At 36.8% G+C, this 14,366-nt stretch overlaps 1 protein-coding gene and 1 long non-coding RNA gene across 2 annotated transcripts; one reads left to right on the top strand and one right to left on the bottom strand.

Annotated features, from left to right (window-relative positions):
- Positions 1 to 1,768: 1,768 nt before the first annotated feature.
- LOC140163059 (uncharacterized) lies at positions 1,769 to 2,211 on the bottom strand. The gene is made up of 2 exons (XR_011860398.1): positions 2,106 to 2,211; positions 1,769 to 1,835 (listed from the first exon to the last, which is right to left on the bottom strand). It is a non-coding gene; the product is annotated as an uncharacterized lncRNA (long non-coding RNA).
- A 6,034-nt stretch (positions 2,212 to 8,245) lies between these two features.
- On the top strand, positions 8,246 to 12,465 carry LOC140162323 (complement C1q tumor necrosis factor-related protein 3-like). The gene is made up of 2 exons (XM_072185556.1): positions 8,246 to 8,606; positions 11,489 to 12,465. The coding sequence occupies exons 1-2, from the start codon at positions 8,591 to 8,593 to the stop codon at positions 12,055 to 12,057; spliced, it is 585 nt and encodes a 194-aa protein (XP_072041657.1). The 5' UTR covers positions 8,246 to 8,590; the 3' UTR covers positions 12,058 to 12,465.
- Positions 12,466 to 14,366: the final 1,901 nt, after the last annotated feature.

Here is a 14,366-nt window from a genome sequence, read left to right as displayed (position 1 = left end):
GGTATCACATGATAGATACTATTTTTCTCATTACTATCCTGAAATTTGACGCTCCAAGTCGATGTATTTCCGGAGAAATCATGAAATACAGCGGTTTTTACAGGCTACCAGTTTGTAAATAATAAAAATAACTTCGGATTTCTGGGTAGGGAATTAATTGCGAATCATCAGTCTCCTCAACAGCAACTTTGGTTTCGCGTCATACACATTCTGTGAAAAAAGCGAACCACACTAACTGCTGAGGAGACGGTACGCCGTATCCACGATGGACGTTGTGGGCCCAATTGCTCAATCGGTTAGGGCATTGTGAGTTACCCGAGAGGTACCCGGTTCAAAATCTGGTATTGGAAGATTTTTTTCCTCTCCATTTTTAACCCAAACTTTTTATATTCATTTGAAATGTACATATTGCAAGGGGAAATATATTTTGTTTCCTTTTTTTCTGAAACGGTACGAAAAAAAACAACAAATATTTTCCGTTCAATACGGGCCGGGCATTGTACAGCATGTCAGCATTCGTCATACGAACGGGAATTGTTGTTGTTGCTTGCCTGCCCAGAATGCAATTCACGTATACCAAGGTATTGGATTGCAAATTTGGCTATTTATTCACATTTACGCTGAAAATGCTCTCGTTTTTTCACAAAGCAGCATAAAGGGGGCGATATTTGATATTATTATGTAATTTTAAAGACAATCCATATCCAAAACCAATAGGGTTACCCACCCTTTAACAACATTATTTATTTTTCTGCCTCCGCAGGAGGTAGTATGCTTTGAAATTTACACCTAAAATGCCGCACATTGCGCGGCCTGTAGGCCGATTGTACAAATTTATATTCTGACAAGTACTCTAATTTCCGCCCAATATCGAGAGCCCAATAAATATCCCCCACCTCTTTGCGCCATACATAAATTCGCCTATCGCCATTTCCGAATGTTCAAAAAGGTAATCACGCTTCCTCAGCATGTGCAATAAATTAGCATTAAAATTAATCTTATTCTATAGGGATTCTAGAAACACCTAGCACGTGGCGCCAATGGTGCGGGTCTATCAAGCTCATGAATTATGCATTAGAATTTTTTTAAACTCATATATTGTATAATTGAAGACCGAATTAAAAAGACTAGCTTGCGTATGCCGTCCTGTCAACCAGACCAAAAATGCCATACTGCGCAGGTCAGCAACCAATCACAGCGCGCCTTTGTCCTGACGTCAGACGCAAACTAGTATTTTTTTTAATTCGGTATTTAATTATGGATTGTAGCCTCGTCACATCAGCAATATCGTAGAAATAAAGTCGGACAACCGTTATGCTGTGTGTGGCAATGGGAATACACATTAAACAAGGTTTAATTTCATGATTACATGAAACCTGATTATCAATGGAAAAACTTTGGCTGGAGAAGTTGAAGCTGACGTTCATGGCGACACTTTGGATGTGATAATTTGACATCATGGATTGTTTTGTGCAAAATTGGAGGTATTTTTGCGGCGAGTCAGCAGACCGACTGACATGCAGGCTAGCATGCTAGGCTCGACTAGGCCGCAATCATCGTGTCTGCATCATAATAATAGTTCATACCCGCTGGACAGCAGGAAGAATGTTTATAACTTACATTTCAATACAATCATGTTACTTTTATCTTGAACTTGGAAGAAACTGATTTCAATAACAATTTCAATATTGCAAACTCATGACCATCAGTGACAGTGACCATACATTACACTAAACAGTGAGTTCCGTGCCGGTTTATGACTAGAAAGTAGAATGGATTATTTATTTCTGTTCATCTTGATATCAACATTTAAATGGTAAGTTCATGAGTTTGACCTCAATGTCAAATCTACATTGTATGTCGCACGATTATGTGTTGTGCATGACTGAGTGCATGATGCTAGCATATGACTAGTCTAGGGCTAGGCCCGGGGCTAGCAAACTGATTTCAATAACAATTTCAATATTGCAAACTCATGACCATATACCATCAGTGACCATACATGACACTAAACAGTGAGATCCGTGCCGGTTTATGACTAGAAAGTAGAATGGATTATTTATTTCTGTTCATCTTGATATCAACATTTAAATGGTAAGTTCGACCTCAATTAAAATACAAAACAGAACCCGTGTCAAATCTACATTGTATGTCGCACAGTTATGTGTAGTACATGACTGAGTGCATGATGCTAGCATGACTAGTCTAGGGCTATGCCCGGGGCTAGTCCTTTACTAGCCCTTGGCAGTTGGCAGTATCTGGAAAACACTCCTCCGACACAGCGCTAGTCAAAAAAAAAAAAACACTCTGCTAGTCCGAAACTGAAAACCACTGCGCTAGTCCGAATTTGCAAAACATGGCGCTATTCCGAATCGGAATTTAGGAAACACTGCGCTAGTCCGATATTCGGACTAGCGCCGTAATTCAGATTCGGACCAGCGCTGTGATTTTCAGATTCGGACTACCGCTTTGGTTTTCTGCAGTTTCGGACTGACGAAGTGTTTTCCAGACTCGGACTAGCGCAGTGTATTTCGGACTAGGGGTGTGTCGGACTGTTAAAGTGTTTTTAGATTCGGACTAGCGGTGTGTCGGACTGTTGCAGTGGTGTTCAAATTTGCTAAATGCATCCATGGGTTTTATATCTTATTTTGTAGCCTATCTGAAAATTTTACTTTGCATAATTCTTGCATATATAATTAGAAAATAAGGCCTACCTGACAACATTGCATAACAAAAATAAAAGAAAGTTGTTGCCAACGACTTGGTTTCGCTCCATTTTGACAGGCCATATTTTGGTAACCGAATATCCGATTAAAATAAAAGTTTCAGTCTTGTATTAGGAGAAAATGGACTCACATATTTTAATCAGACAAAATCTATATCCAATAGCGGTACCTTAAAAAGATTAAAGCTAGCATTATAAGTATCTCCTTAACTAATAACAAAAGGTGTCCACTGGTATCTTGGAGGCATTGTCTTTTTTTAAAGACATTTCTTGTTCTGTAATACTTTCCTCTTGGAATACTAGCTCGAACGCCACCACTATCCATGCATGCATTAAAAACGTTGTTTCTCTATGATACATGTACTTGCCTCTTAGAAAACTAGCTCGCACGCCACCACTATCCACACATGCATTAAAAACGTTATTCCACACAGTGTCAGTGAAAGTCGTCAGATAATTATGGCGGTGTGAGTTCACCATCCTATCGTCGACATAATCAGCATGCCCCTCGACCCCAGTGTAAGAAAAAGTCATCATGCAGTTATTGTTAACTACATGTATGCACACAACACAGGGGCACTCACATAGGTAGTTGAACCCTACTGGTAGCGCTGTGTTGTAGCTATATTAGATCATGGAAGTAAGAGACATGGAAGCTGGTCGATCCAACACCTATTGAATTATTTACGTAACATTCTATAGAGGGTACGTATCAAGCTATTGTGATAACAATGTAGTCAGCGTGTCTTTGATGTGGATCAGACTTGCCGCCTGTATTGCCAGTTCGTTTATTTACAGGTTTATTATTTTGAGCAAAAATCGCGTTTTTCTTGATTATGTTTCAAGTATGTTGTTTTTATTCGGAAAAAAGTGACAGGGATGTTAGATTTGTAATCCATAATTACAGAAATCCATTCAAAATATCGATTTCTACCCTATACTTACAGATTTTCTTAAACTTCAAAATATTGGAAATCATGCATTTACGTCTAAACCGCTAATTAGCGGTAATAATTGATATGCGCACTTGGCACATGCTTTACATTATAAAATGAATCCGCATCTATTTGTGTGCCTGGGGCTGCCCGAAATTGCTGTTGACCAGAATGTTCCAGAGTCGGGTATTATCTTTACATTTTGCGTAAAATAAATTGTATTTCATTTCATTTTCTGTTTTAAAACTGCTATCTAAACGTCTAGCATATATATATATATATATATATATACATTTAATCGGTAGGTTTTCACATAATTACATAATTTTAATAAAATTGTATAAATTAAACTGATAGCATTCTGACCATTACGTAGGGATTTTATAAAATCTGTTTGTGTTCATAAAACTAGTCATGTACTGCGGTAATATAACACAGCCCATTGTCAGGACTTAGTACACGACCTCGTAATGCTATTGATTTTTAAGCGGGAACTTTGATTTTAGACATGGTACACGTTGACCATGCGATGACTCAATTGTTCCACTTTCAACTGTACTGCTTTTGTTCAGTATCGCGGCAAGTATGATACTCACTTTGATGTAGTATTTGACCAGCTTCCATGTGTATTACTTCCATGATTAGATCAACTAGTTAGCGTCATATATCAAAAAGTATAAAAGCTATGATTTTAGTACTTTTGCTATGTTTCAATTACTTAGTCTTTTTAATATAACTGAATTTGTAACCCGGTACAAGCTTTAATAACGGGGGAACATGCATTTGTATGAAAAAGGAAATCTACCATCTTATCCAAACTCCCGTGTTAATCCAGTGCACATTTTGCTTCACCGGGCCGCCCTGACTTGGTCGAGTTTGTAAGAGGAGTGCCACCAAACCGTAATAGGTACAAATTTAGTACTCTATGTCAATCAAGTATGGTTTATTTTCTACATGTCAATCTTTAAATTATTAGCATAGTCCTTATAATAACGGTGGAACGCCTTGATGAGTAAATGATAGCAAACAGCTGCCGTTCAGTGAAAAAATATCCCAAAACTCAAGTCAGTGGAGATTAGCCCTAGAACTCTGGCCATAGTATCCGTTTTTACTTCCACTAGGGCCAGAGGCACTTACATTGAAAAATTTGTTGGACATACTTGAACGATCCAGTACAAAAAATGAAATCATTTCAATGCTTGATCGAACCAATACAAATGTGTGTCAGGTCACTAATTAAAATGATAAAACCCACTTGAGAACACACAATCGCCGGTCATTTCTAAAGATGCATTTATACTTTAATCGCTTTTGCAGAAACCTGAATCGCACGCATGATCAGTGTACTAAATCGCCGTCATATTTGCCTGCTGAGCATGCGCATGATTTGCTGTTTTTCAAAAGCGACACGTAGGCTATTATTGACACCCTCTGTCGGTCAACGTTCTCTAGAATCCCATAACTTGTTCAGTTAAAGACAAGGATTCAGTCTGATGATGAGCAATCCATGGGTATAAACACAGCTTTACACAATGACTAATTTACATAGGCACAAAAGACCGTGTTCATGTACCGTTACTCAGCCAAACATGGCAGAGTAGGTCCCGGATGACGGTACATGTTCCTATCTCCTCAACGTTATACCTTTCCAACAAGGAAAGAGATACGAAAAGCGAACGTCTAGTGGAGATAAGCCCGCACATGTCAATAGCGTCATTATCGATTGGAAGAAGCGGTATCAAGTTAGGAATTTACCATTATGAAGGCAGGTGTAGCAGGGTTTTATCAACTGGAAAGCGTGTTTTGTCTCGGCATAGGGGATCGAGTTAAAATATTTTCAATGGGATTTTCGTATTAAAACACACAAAAAAAGCACAGGAAAGACAACATTTCTTATGTTTCAACGAATTTAATTCGTATGATATGATGAAATTAAGACCAGCAGTTCCCATAAAACATAATACACATTCAAGAATTATTACATACCGTACACTTTTAAGTGTTAGCCTTTTAAAAAAGGCTCTTTTTCTTCAATGAGTTCACAATACTTTGATGCATCATTTGCCATTTTTATTTTCATTGTTATTCTCCCAAAAATAATCATATATAGTAAAAATTTCAAACATAAATGAATACTTTAAAAGAAACGAAACAAGTTAGATTTAAAATTCTGCCAAGTATCCACCGGGGTTCGAACCAGCAACCTATCGATCCATAGTCCAGGCACTACACACTATGCTATACAAGTGGTTGTGCTAGAAATACGTCTATTTATTATACTTATTGTTTACGGAATAAAGCGCGTGCACACGGTATACTATTACTATTACTACATCATGCAGTTATTGTTAACTACATGTAGGCCTATGCACACAACACAGGGGCACTCACATAGGTAATTGACCCGTACTGGGCCTCTATTGTGTTCAATCTACGATTGCAGACATCCACAGGTGATGAGTTCAACCTGCTTATAGTGCAGTGGGTTTTTTTTAATTAAAATTACAAGCAACATCCCTATTTATTTCTTTCTTTAGAATAGTCCGTATTCCAACGATCGTAGCTGATATACAGTAACTTTCGTAGTGTATGATAAACAACGGTAGAGCCATTGCCACTCACGGAATATTGAGGTTGCATGCTCAAATTTATTTTTGCAAAACGTAAAATATAATATGAAATAAACTTACCTTCACATCGAATACATCTTCCTTGCTCCAAGTTCTTTCCTTTATACGCTGCTTTCTAATATCTATGGATGATTTTATTAGGTTTTTGTAGTAACCTGCCGGTTTTCTTTCTCTCTTTTCCATTAGTAAAAATAAACACCATCCAAATTTCGTCAAGGGTTGTGAGCAAGTGGGCGTCATCAACATCCCAACGCTACAAAGATTAGTCGACCATAACGGACAATTCGAGCGCTTATTGGATTAATATTATCATGTGGTAAAAAATTTGCATTGGACAATCGATTACTATAATGGTTTAGTACTGCATATCTCAGTTTAATTTCACTAAAGCGGGTTTATGGCTGGAAAGGTCACGGTGAATTTACCGTGGACGAAACTGCACTATGATACAACAGAATCTATTTTACAATAGATTCATTAATATGTTCAAAGTTGAGTAATGATACGAAACCAGACGAATATGCCGTAATAATCAGATAAACTACCAGAATAATAGATTAATATAATTTTTGAATAGATCGCCATGCACTACAAGCAGGTTGCACTCATCACCTGTGAATGTCTTCAATCAACGCACTGCATGGTTAATGTTGTTCTATTGTGTCTGATTAGAGCGCTGACATATTGAAAAATGTTGCTAATCAATATTCATATGAGTATACATTCAACGTCCAGTTTTCGAAATTGGGGGACCTGTATTTGGCAAGTGTTAAATATATACATCTGACTGGGTGTTTTAATTACGTAACGCAACATGGTTTTGGCATCATTGAATGGCTGCCTAGCAAACTTATAGATGAATCCACTTTCACATATTCCTAAACCTTAGTGGCAGACATTGCTGGTCCTACTGCACTGCTCAAAGTAAAACATGACATCGCACGTGCCCTTGATGATAATCAAGCTGATGGCCTCTTGATTCTGTTAGCTTTGTCTGCTGCCTTTGATACCATTGATCATGACATTCTGTATTATACAGTATGTTTTAACATTACTTTGATATCAAAGGCACAACTCTTCAATGGTTGAGTTCGTATATCGTAAATTTCGAGTTAATATGTAAGTGGTCGATGTTGGATGTGTTTGGACTGTGTTATGGTGTCCCACAAGGATCAATTACTTGTCCTAGGGCATTTACTGATTATTCCCAATATGTCGCTACCATCATTCGGCATTACGGTATAATGTATCACATAATACGTTGATGATGCTCAATTGTACTTTGTTTTCGATCCCAAAATTCCTGGTGATGCAGCATGTGCCCTGTTTAAACTGTCATCTTGTGTCAAAGATATTCATTCATATTCATTTTAGAGCGCACTTAAGACCTAAACGAAGCGTTAAGCGTGGATGCTTACAATTGCGATATACCTATATATGAAGCCATAATAATATATATATGAAGCCATAATAATGAAGAATATAATTTAAAGGGAAGGGAGAACAAATGGGAAACTCCATGGCAACGCGAGGGATGTATATTGGCAGGCCTCGTTAATTGCGGATTGATATTGAGATGTGAATGATGCTCTGTTTTTTTTCTTTTGCTGAAGGCGTGCATAATAATACGCCTTCAAACTTACCATGCTTAATTTATTATAGCAAACAGGGCAATTGTGACAAACAAGTGGCCTACTTTTCAGGCGTAGTAACAAAAGCCTAATGGTGGTATTTTGCGGATGATAAAAGCCCACGTTTGACACACCCAACCACAGACTACCAGCGGGTTCTTGGTGACAACATAAGGCCGTATATCCTGTAAAGATTTGTGACTTTGCACTAAGTTTGAATTATCAGCTACATCAAGCTTGCACACCATCTTACTAATCACCACCATACTAGCTGTTGCAGTAGGCTGAGATAGATAGCGGAAAGGTAAGCGTTGATGTCGATGACATACGAGATTCTGGACAATTTAACACAACCGTATGTAACAAAATACATCGAAAGGACTAAGCAACCTCACAACGTATTAACAATTATACAGTAGGCTAGTTGTTGCGGTAGATTGAGAGAGATAGCGGACAAGTAAGAGTTGATGTTGATGACATATGAGATTCTTATCTGGAATAATTTAAGACAACCGTATTATAGATAAGTACATCGAACGGCTAAGGAACCCCCAAATCACCCTATTCATCCTCTCGCCTGACTCCTGAAGGGAGTATTCAGAGGATTCGTCAAGACAAGATAAGACAAGACTTGAAGACACAGCCGGAGAGTTTACCGATTTATCCACAATGGACATCAAGACCGGTATGTAAACTCCTTTTTGAGATGAAAGTTACAGTGAATACTAATATATTGCGCGCAAAAAGTATCCGAACACGTAAAACAAAAGCAATATCTGAAATACTTTAAGCCTACATTACCAAATATATAATCATGTAATCAATAATTTGTTTCAGTAAATGTCAGGAAAAGACTTATTGCTTGATAATGTATTTTTTATTTCAAATCCCAGTGTTAAACTTAGGCGTGAAATTCAAATTTAGTGACTTTCGATTTTTTCGATTTTGATAGGCTTCAACTCTGCCTTTTTTTGGATCAACCTTTTAGCTTTTCAACATGTTCAATGTAATATAGTTCGCTAATGAAGGATTTTTCCCAACTTTCCAAAGCACATCACCATGAGCGATATATCATTGTTTTGTCAGAATTTCCGTTTTGATTTCACCCTTTTTACTGCCGGCTGAAAAATTTTCAAAATCAACACGTGAAATCTGAGGCTAGTACTAGCATTGTGGATCGATAACCCTGGGTGCCGTAGGAAGATTGTGAAAAACCGGCCTGGCTACAGTGTTGCCAGAACTTCAATATAGCAAAGAAATTCCCAGGCCTCTGAGCGCTCCTATGACACTTGTCATGTTAAGGACGATGAGGATCTTTAATCATGTGAGTGATTAATTATTTGATTTCATCATCACCGTGATCATCGGACCAATGTATTGAAATTTGCTTCTCCTCAAAACAACTTTGCCCAACATTTGGTTTAAAAAAAATCAACAATCGTACACGCAATTGGGCAATATTTTAAACAAAACTTTCATTTACAAAACATAAATATTACGCTGTTTGTTTTATCAAGCAAACTGTTTGGAATTAAATTTGTCTCAGGTGTTGAGACCAGGCTTGGAGCAGTAACCAATGGTTACTAACGTGCACTACGACAGCGAATAGACCCTATCCAATAACCGGAACGGTAACAATTGAAATGCAGGACAGATTGGTGGACAGTTTTTTTTGTTTTTTTGTTTTTGTAAATTCGATAGGGTCTATGCCCTAAGTTGAGAATGGACTGTCCCACTCGATTTGTGAAAAGGTCGCGAACCCTTTTTGTGGACCCAAGTAACTGCCTAAAATGAGGCAAAATTGAAAAGAAATGGGGTTTTAAATTTAACGTTGGAATTTGAAAAGTGTAAAATAACGTTGGGTCTAAGGCTGTGCTAACACTTACTTTGACCACATATTTTTCTTCTTTCAAATATCTTAAAAATACAAGAATCTAAGCTAATTAAACAGACATGAATGAATGAAATGAATGGTACTTTGTAAAAGCAAAATAATGATTCTTTTCTTCTACAGGGTGTCCCAGAAAAAATTACCGGGCAAATAAATTTGGACGTAAGTCGAAAAATAGACATCAGAATCCACAAATCTAAACATCAGCGTGTATCCCATCTTATTCTGCATCTTATACGCCAATTTTACTGGAATCGGTTGACTGATCGCGAAGAAATGAGCGATTACATAACGCATGTGTCAATTCACTTCATTCCAAGTTTGAAAGAACGATCATTCAACACAATGCGCACGAGTAGTTTAAAAACTGTCAATGGGCTTCATATTTGAAATCCTTTTCGTTCTTTTTAAACAACCTGTTTCTTGCAAAACATTTAATTAGGTTTTGTTCAAATTTGAAAACCTGCACGATATTGAAAATGAAAGCTTGCATGTGAGATGATGCTCTGTATTTGTAAATATCTTTTTTCGTTAATGTTGATATAAATGTTGCATGAAGAATACTACATAAAGAATTCCAGCTGGCTTTAAAACTTCTCACACACATTAATGTTTTCGGAATATTTCCAAGAAATTGTATTGCAAAGTTTAAATCTTTTAAAACTTCAACATTAATGTTGCGTGGTATCAACAATCACACGTACAGCTGTAAGCACTTGATCATTGTCATTCGTGGCTCAAATGTTCTTTGTAAAGTATATTTGCACAGCCTAAAGAATTAAAGTTGGAGAGCTTCCAATTGTAGAAATCAAAGCTTTCTCGGACAAACTGTAATTCATCTTCAGTGAAAGCATGAATGACATAACACCGTCGGATTTTAATAGATAATGTGGACTAAATTTAATGAGATACACAAACTTTGGGAAGCGATGAGCAAATATGAAAAAAGCGCCTGTTGATCAAACTTGGAATGAACTGCATTGATGCACGCATTAGGCAATCGTTCATTTCTTCGAAACCAGTCAACCGAATCAAATAAAAGTTTCGTATGTCATGCACAACAAAATAGGCTATGCGCTACATTTTGCATTTTTTTATTTTGATGTCTATTTCTCGACTTACGTTCAATTTTATTCACTCGGTAATTTTTTTCTGGGACACCCTGTATACTATTAATCATAACAGTCTTACCCTTGCTTAACGAAATTCAACAATATTCAATAGCCAATGCAATATCCTAACTACAATAAATACAATTGCTGATTTTGAAAATGGACTTTCTTTCCAGGGGGGGCAGTTCTGTGAAAAGTGGAGTTTCTTTCCCAAATTTTTGACTTTTATATACGTTGGCAAATTGGGGGGGGGGGGCTACTGGCTACCATTCATTTCAATACAAATCGATTTAATTCAATCCAAAACGGTCCTGTCATACACCTCCGCCACTCAAACACATATCTTTTGCATTTAATCATCTTCCCCTCTACCATAGAAAAAAAATAATTCTAATACTAAATCTAAGCACCATGGAATTCACCACATCACGACCAAGCTCACATTGGGCGCCCCATTCCTTTTAATGGATTTTTAAATTGAGAAAAGTGGGGAGATGATGACGAAATGCCCTTTTAATATATGTGTTTTATAGTTGTTTTTTTTGTTTGTTTTTTCTTCTTCAGGTGTGGAGTTTCTGTTGCTTCTTCTTGCCGTTCTTCGCTTTCAACGAGGCGGTTGTCAACGAATTGGATGTAATACCTGCTGCCGTGGGCCCACTGGGAAAGTAGGGGCCAAAGGGGACCCAGGAGACATCGGACCACGTGGTGAGAGAGGTGAAAATGGGTCGATTCATATTCATAATATATCAGCATTTTCGGCTGTTCTAGGTGCATCCCTTACTCATAATGCAGGTGAAGCTTTGCCTTTTATTAGCATTCACACCAATGTTGGAGATGATTTTGATGGACCATCGGGTATATTCACGTGTACCATCCCTGGCATTTACCGATTCACGTACAGTATATACGCTTATGATGAGACTCTCGAGGTTTTTCTGATGAAAAATCAGGACAATATTAATGGGGTGTATGTTTACATACATGGCACTGACTACTTCATAGCGAGGAGCAATTCGGCGGTATTGCAACTGGCTAGTGGTGATAAAGTCTGGTTGAAGAGTACTACCCCAAATGGACAGTTTCATAATTCTGATCGTACTACCTTTTCTGGTGTGATTATTCATGAGATGTAAATAGCACGTATACCGTTAAGCGTATGCCTCTATAAAATAAGTGTTAACGAAAAAGACCAAAAGGCGGACACCCTCCACAAAATTTTACAATAGATTGGTCCTCTCACGTTTCACAATACGATGCGCCGCCAGCGGTTGCTTTTGGCAGTCAAATTTTCGTCTCCAGAGTCGACATCGCCGTTCTTGCTGCTACTGAACACGCGAGTGTGATAATTAATGTTTAAAAAACAGTTCCACGAAGGATTCCCTGTGATCAATAGATAGAAAATGGATCTACTATAGTTGTAAATTGTTGTTTTAGTGTGCATTCGCATATAATATCATTATAATGACATTTAAACCCACAATGATGCATGTTCCTGTATTGTATTCGTAAACTATGCAAAAAAAGTTTCTTTATGGTTAGGAAATTTACCCACTATTAAGGGCTGGGGTATGAACGTTTGGACAGTATTTATTGTGGGACATTAGAGCACAGCAGACATATCGAATTGCATTCTGAATACGAAGAATGTCATTCTGATATCAAATAATTTTGATTTTTGAAATTCGCAATTTAATACACATTTTATGGCAAATCATTAAAATTGATATTTTTGATATTTAACAGTACTTGAAGTAAACTTTATAAATCTGATGATTTATACTTAAAGTGTATGTAGGTGGGATGAAAAGCCGACGATCAATTGAAAATTTTGACCTTTCGTATTGAAGATGTGGATTTTTTTCCCAAAACACCAAAAAAAATTAGGTCTTTTGGGGAAAAAAATACGTATCTTCAATATGAAAGGTCAAAATTTTCAATTGACCGTCGGCTTTTCCTCCCTGCTACATACTCTTTAAGAATATATCATTAGATTTATATAATTTACTTCGAGGACTGTTATATATCAAAAATTTGAAAAATATCAAATTTTTATAATTTGTCATAAAATATGTATTATATTGTGATTTTCAAAAATGAAAATTATTTGATATCAGAAAGACATGCTTCGTATTCAGAATGCAATTCGATAGGTCTGAGGTGCTCTCATGTCCCACAAAAAATACTGTCGAAACGCAATAAACGCTCATTTTAGATCCCTTAAAATCTAGCGACCAATTTTGTATGTTTGCTAAATGATCGCATGCGGGTGATTGTCCTGCGCATTTTTGACACCTCAACCACTACCGTACGACACTCCTGCAGTGAGAAAAGATATGAGTGTTTAAGTAACACGAGGTCGAAAAATGAAAATTGCAAAGAAGCCTATTCAATGGTTATAGATATGTAAAGATCATGAAAACATTTTAAAAACACTACAACAAAATAAAATGAAAATGCTGTCAAAATGTTATTGCAAAATATTTGTTGGCAAACATTTTTGCAAAATATTTTTTCAATATAACATTATATAATATCAATTGGTTTGCATCAAGTTTTCAAAAATGCTTTTGTGATGTTACTAAAACGTTTTACACCCTTTATATAACGGACACATTTAAAGTTGTCCGTATAACGTTTTGTCTTTACTGTGGTACTACCAGGCTTGTAACCAGTGGAATCGCCAAAAATAGCCATTTGCGAGCGTCGCCAGCGAATCGAGGTTTGTTATGTTTTTTCAGTTAAGAAAGAGTCCAAATTTTGAAAAAGTGCCAGATTTTAAATATCTGCCCCAAATCCACTTTGTCAAAAATCACTACCCCACCCCCCGCCCCTCCCTCAAATCAAAGCTGGTTTCTGGCCTGGGTAGGGCCTACTACTTTGTAATTTACCTGTTAATATAAATATATTGCATGTTTATTAAAATTATTTGAATAATATGAGAAAGGTTTTTAACACAAGTCAACACATACATAAATGACAGCCAGTGAAAAAATTTCACTGACCATCCAGGATTTGAACCTGGGACCTTCGGATCACCGGACCGATGCTCTACCAACTGAGCTAATGAGTCAGATGGCTGTCATTTATGTATGTGTTGACTTGTGTTAAAAACATTTCTCATATTTAATTTACCACATAGTTTGACTTTATTTCTCCGTATTTGAATAATGTTACATTTATATAATAAATGTAGTCTTAGGTTATAAAAAATAAATATACGTAATTCCCCAGGATCAAAAACGTCGAAAATATGATGTGGTTCATTCTGTAATAAATACATAATTATCATGATTAACTTAAGGGCTGGGGTATGAACGTTTGGACAGTATTTATTTTGGGACATTAGAGCACATCAGACATATCGAATTGCATTCTGAATACGAAGAATGTCATTCTGATATCAAGTAATTTTGATTTTTGAAATTCGCAATTTAATACACAT

This window comes from Amphiura filiformis, chromosome 10, assembly GCF_039555335.1.
Source record: "Amphiura filiformis chromosome 10, Afil_fr2py, whole genome shotgun sequence".
Lineage (NCBI taxonomy): Eukaryota > Metazoa > Echinodermata > Ophiuroidea > Amphilepidida > Amphiuridae > Amphiura > Amphiura filiformis.
The sequence above is the reverse complement of the archived record's forward strand: the minus strand, read 5'-3'. Positions and strand labels throughout refer to the sequence as shown.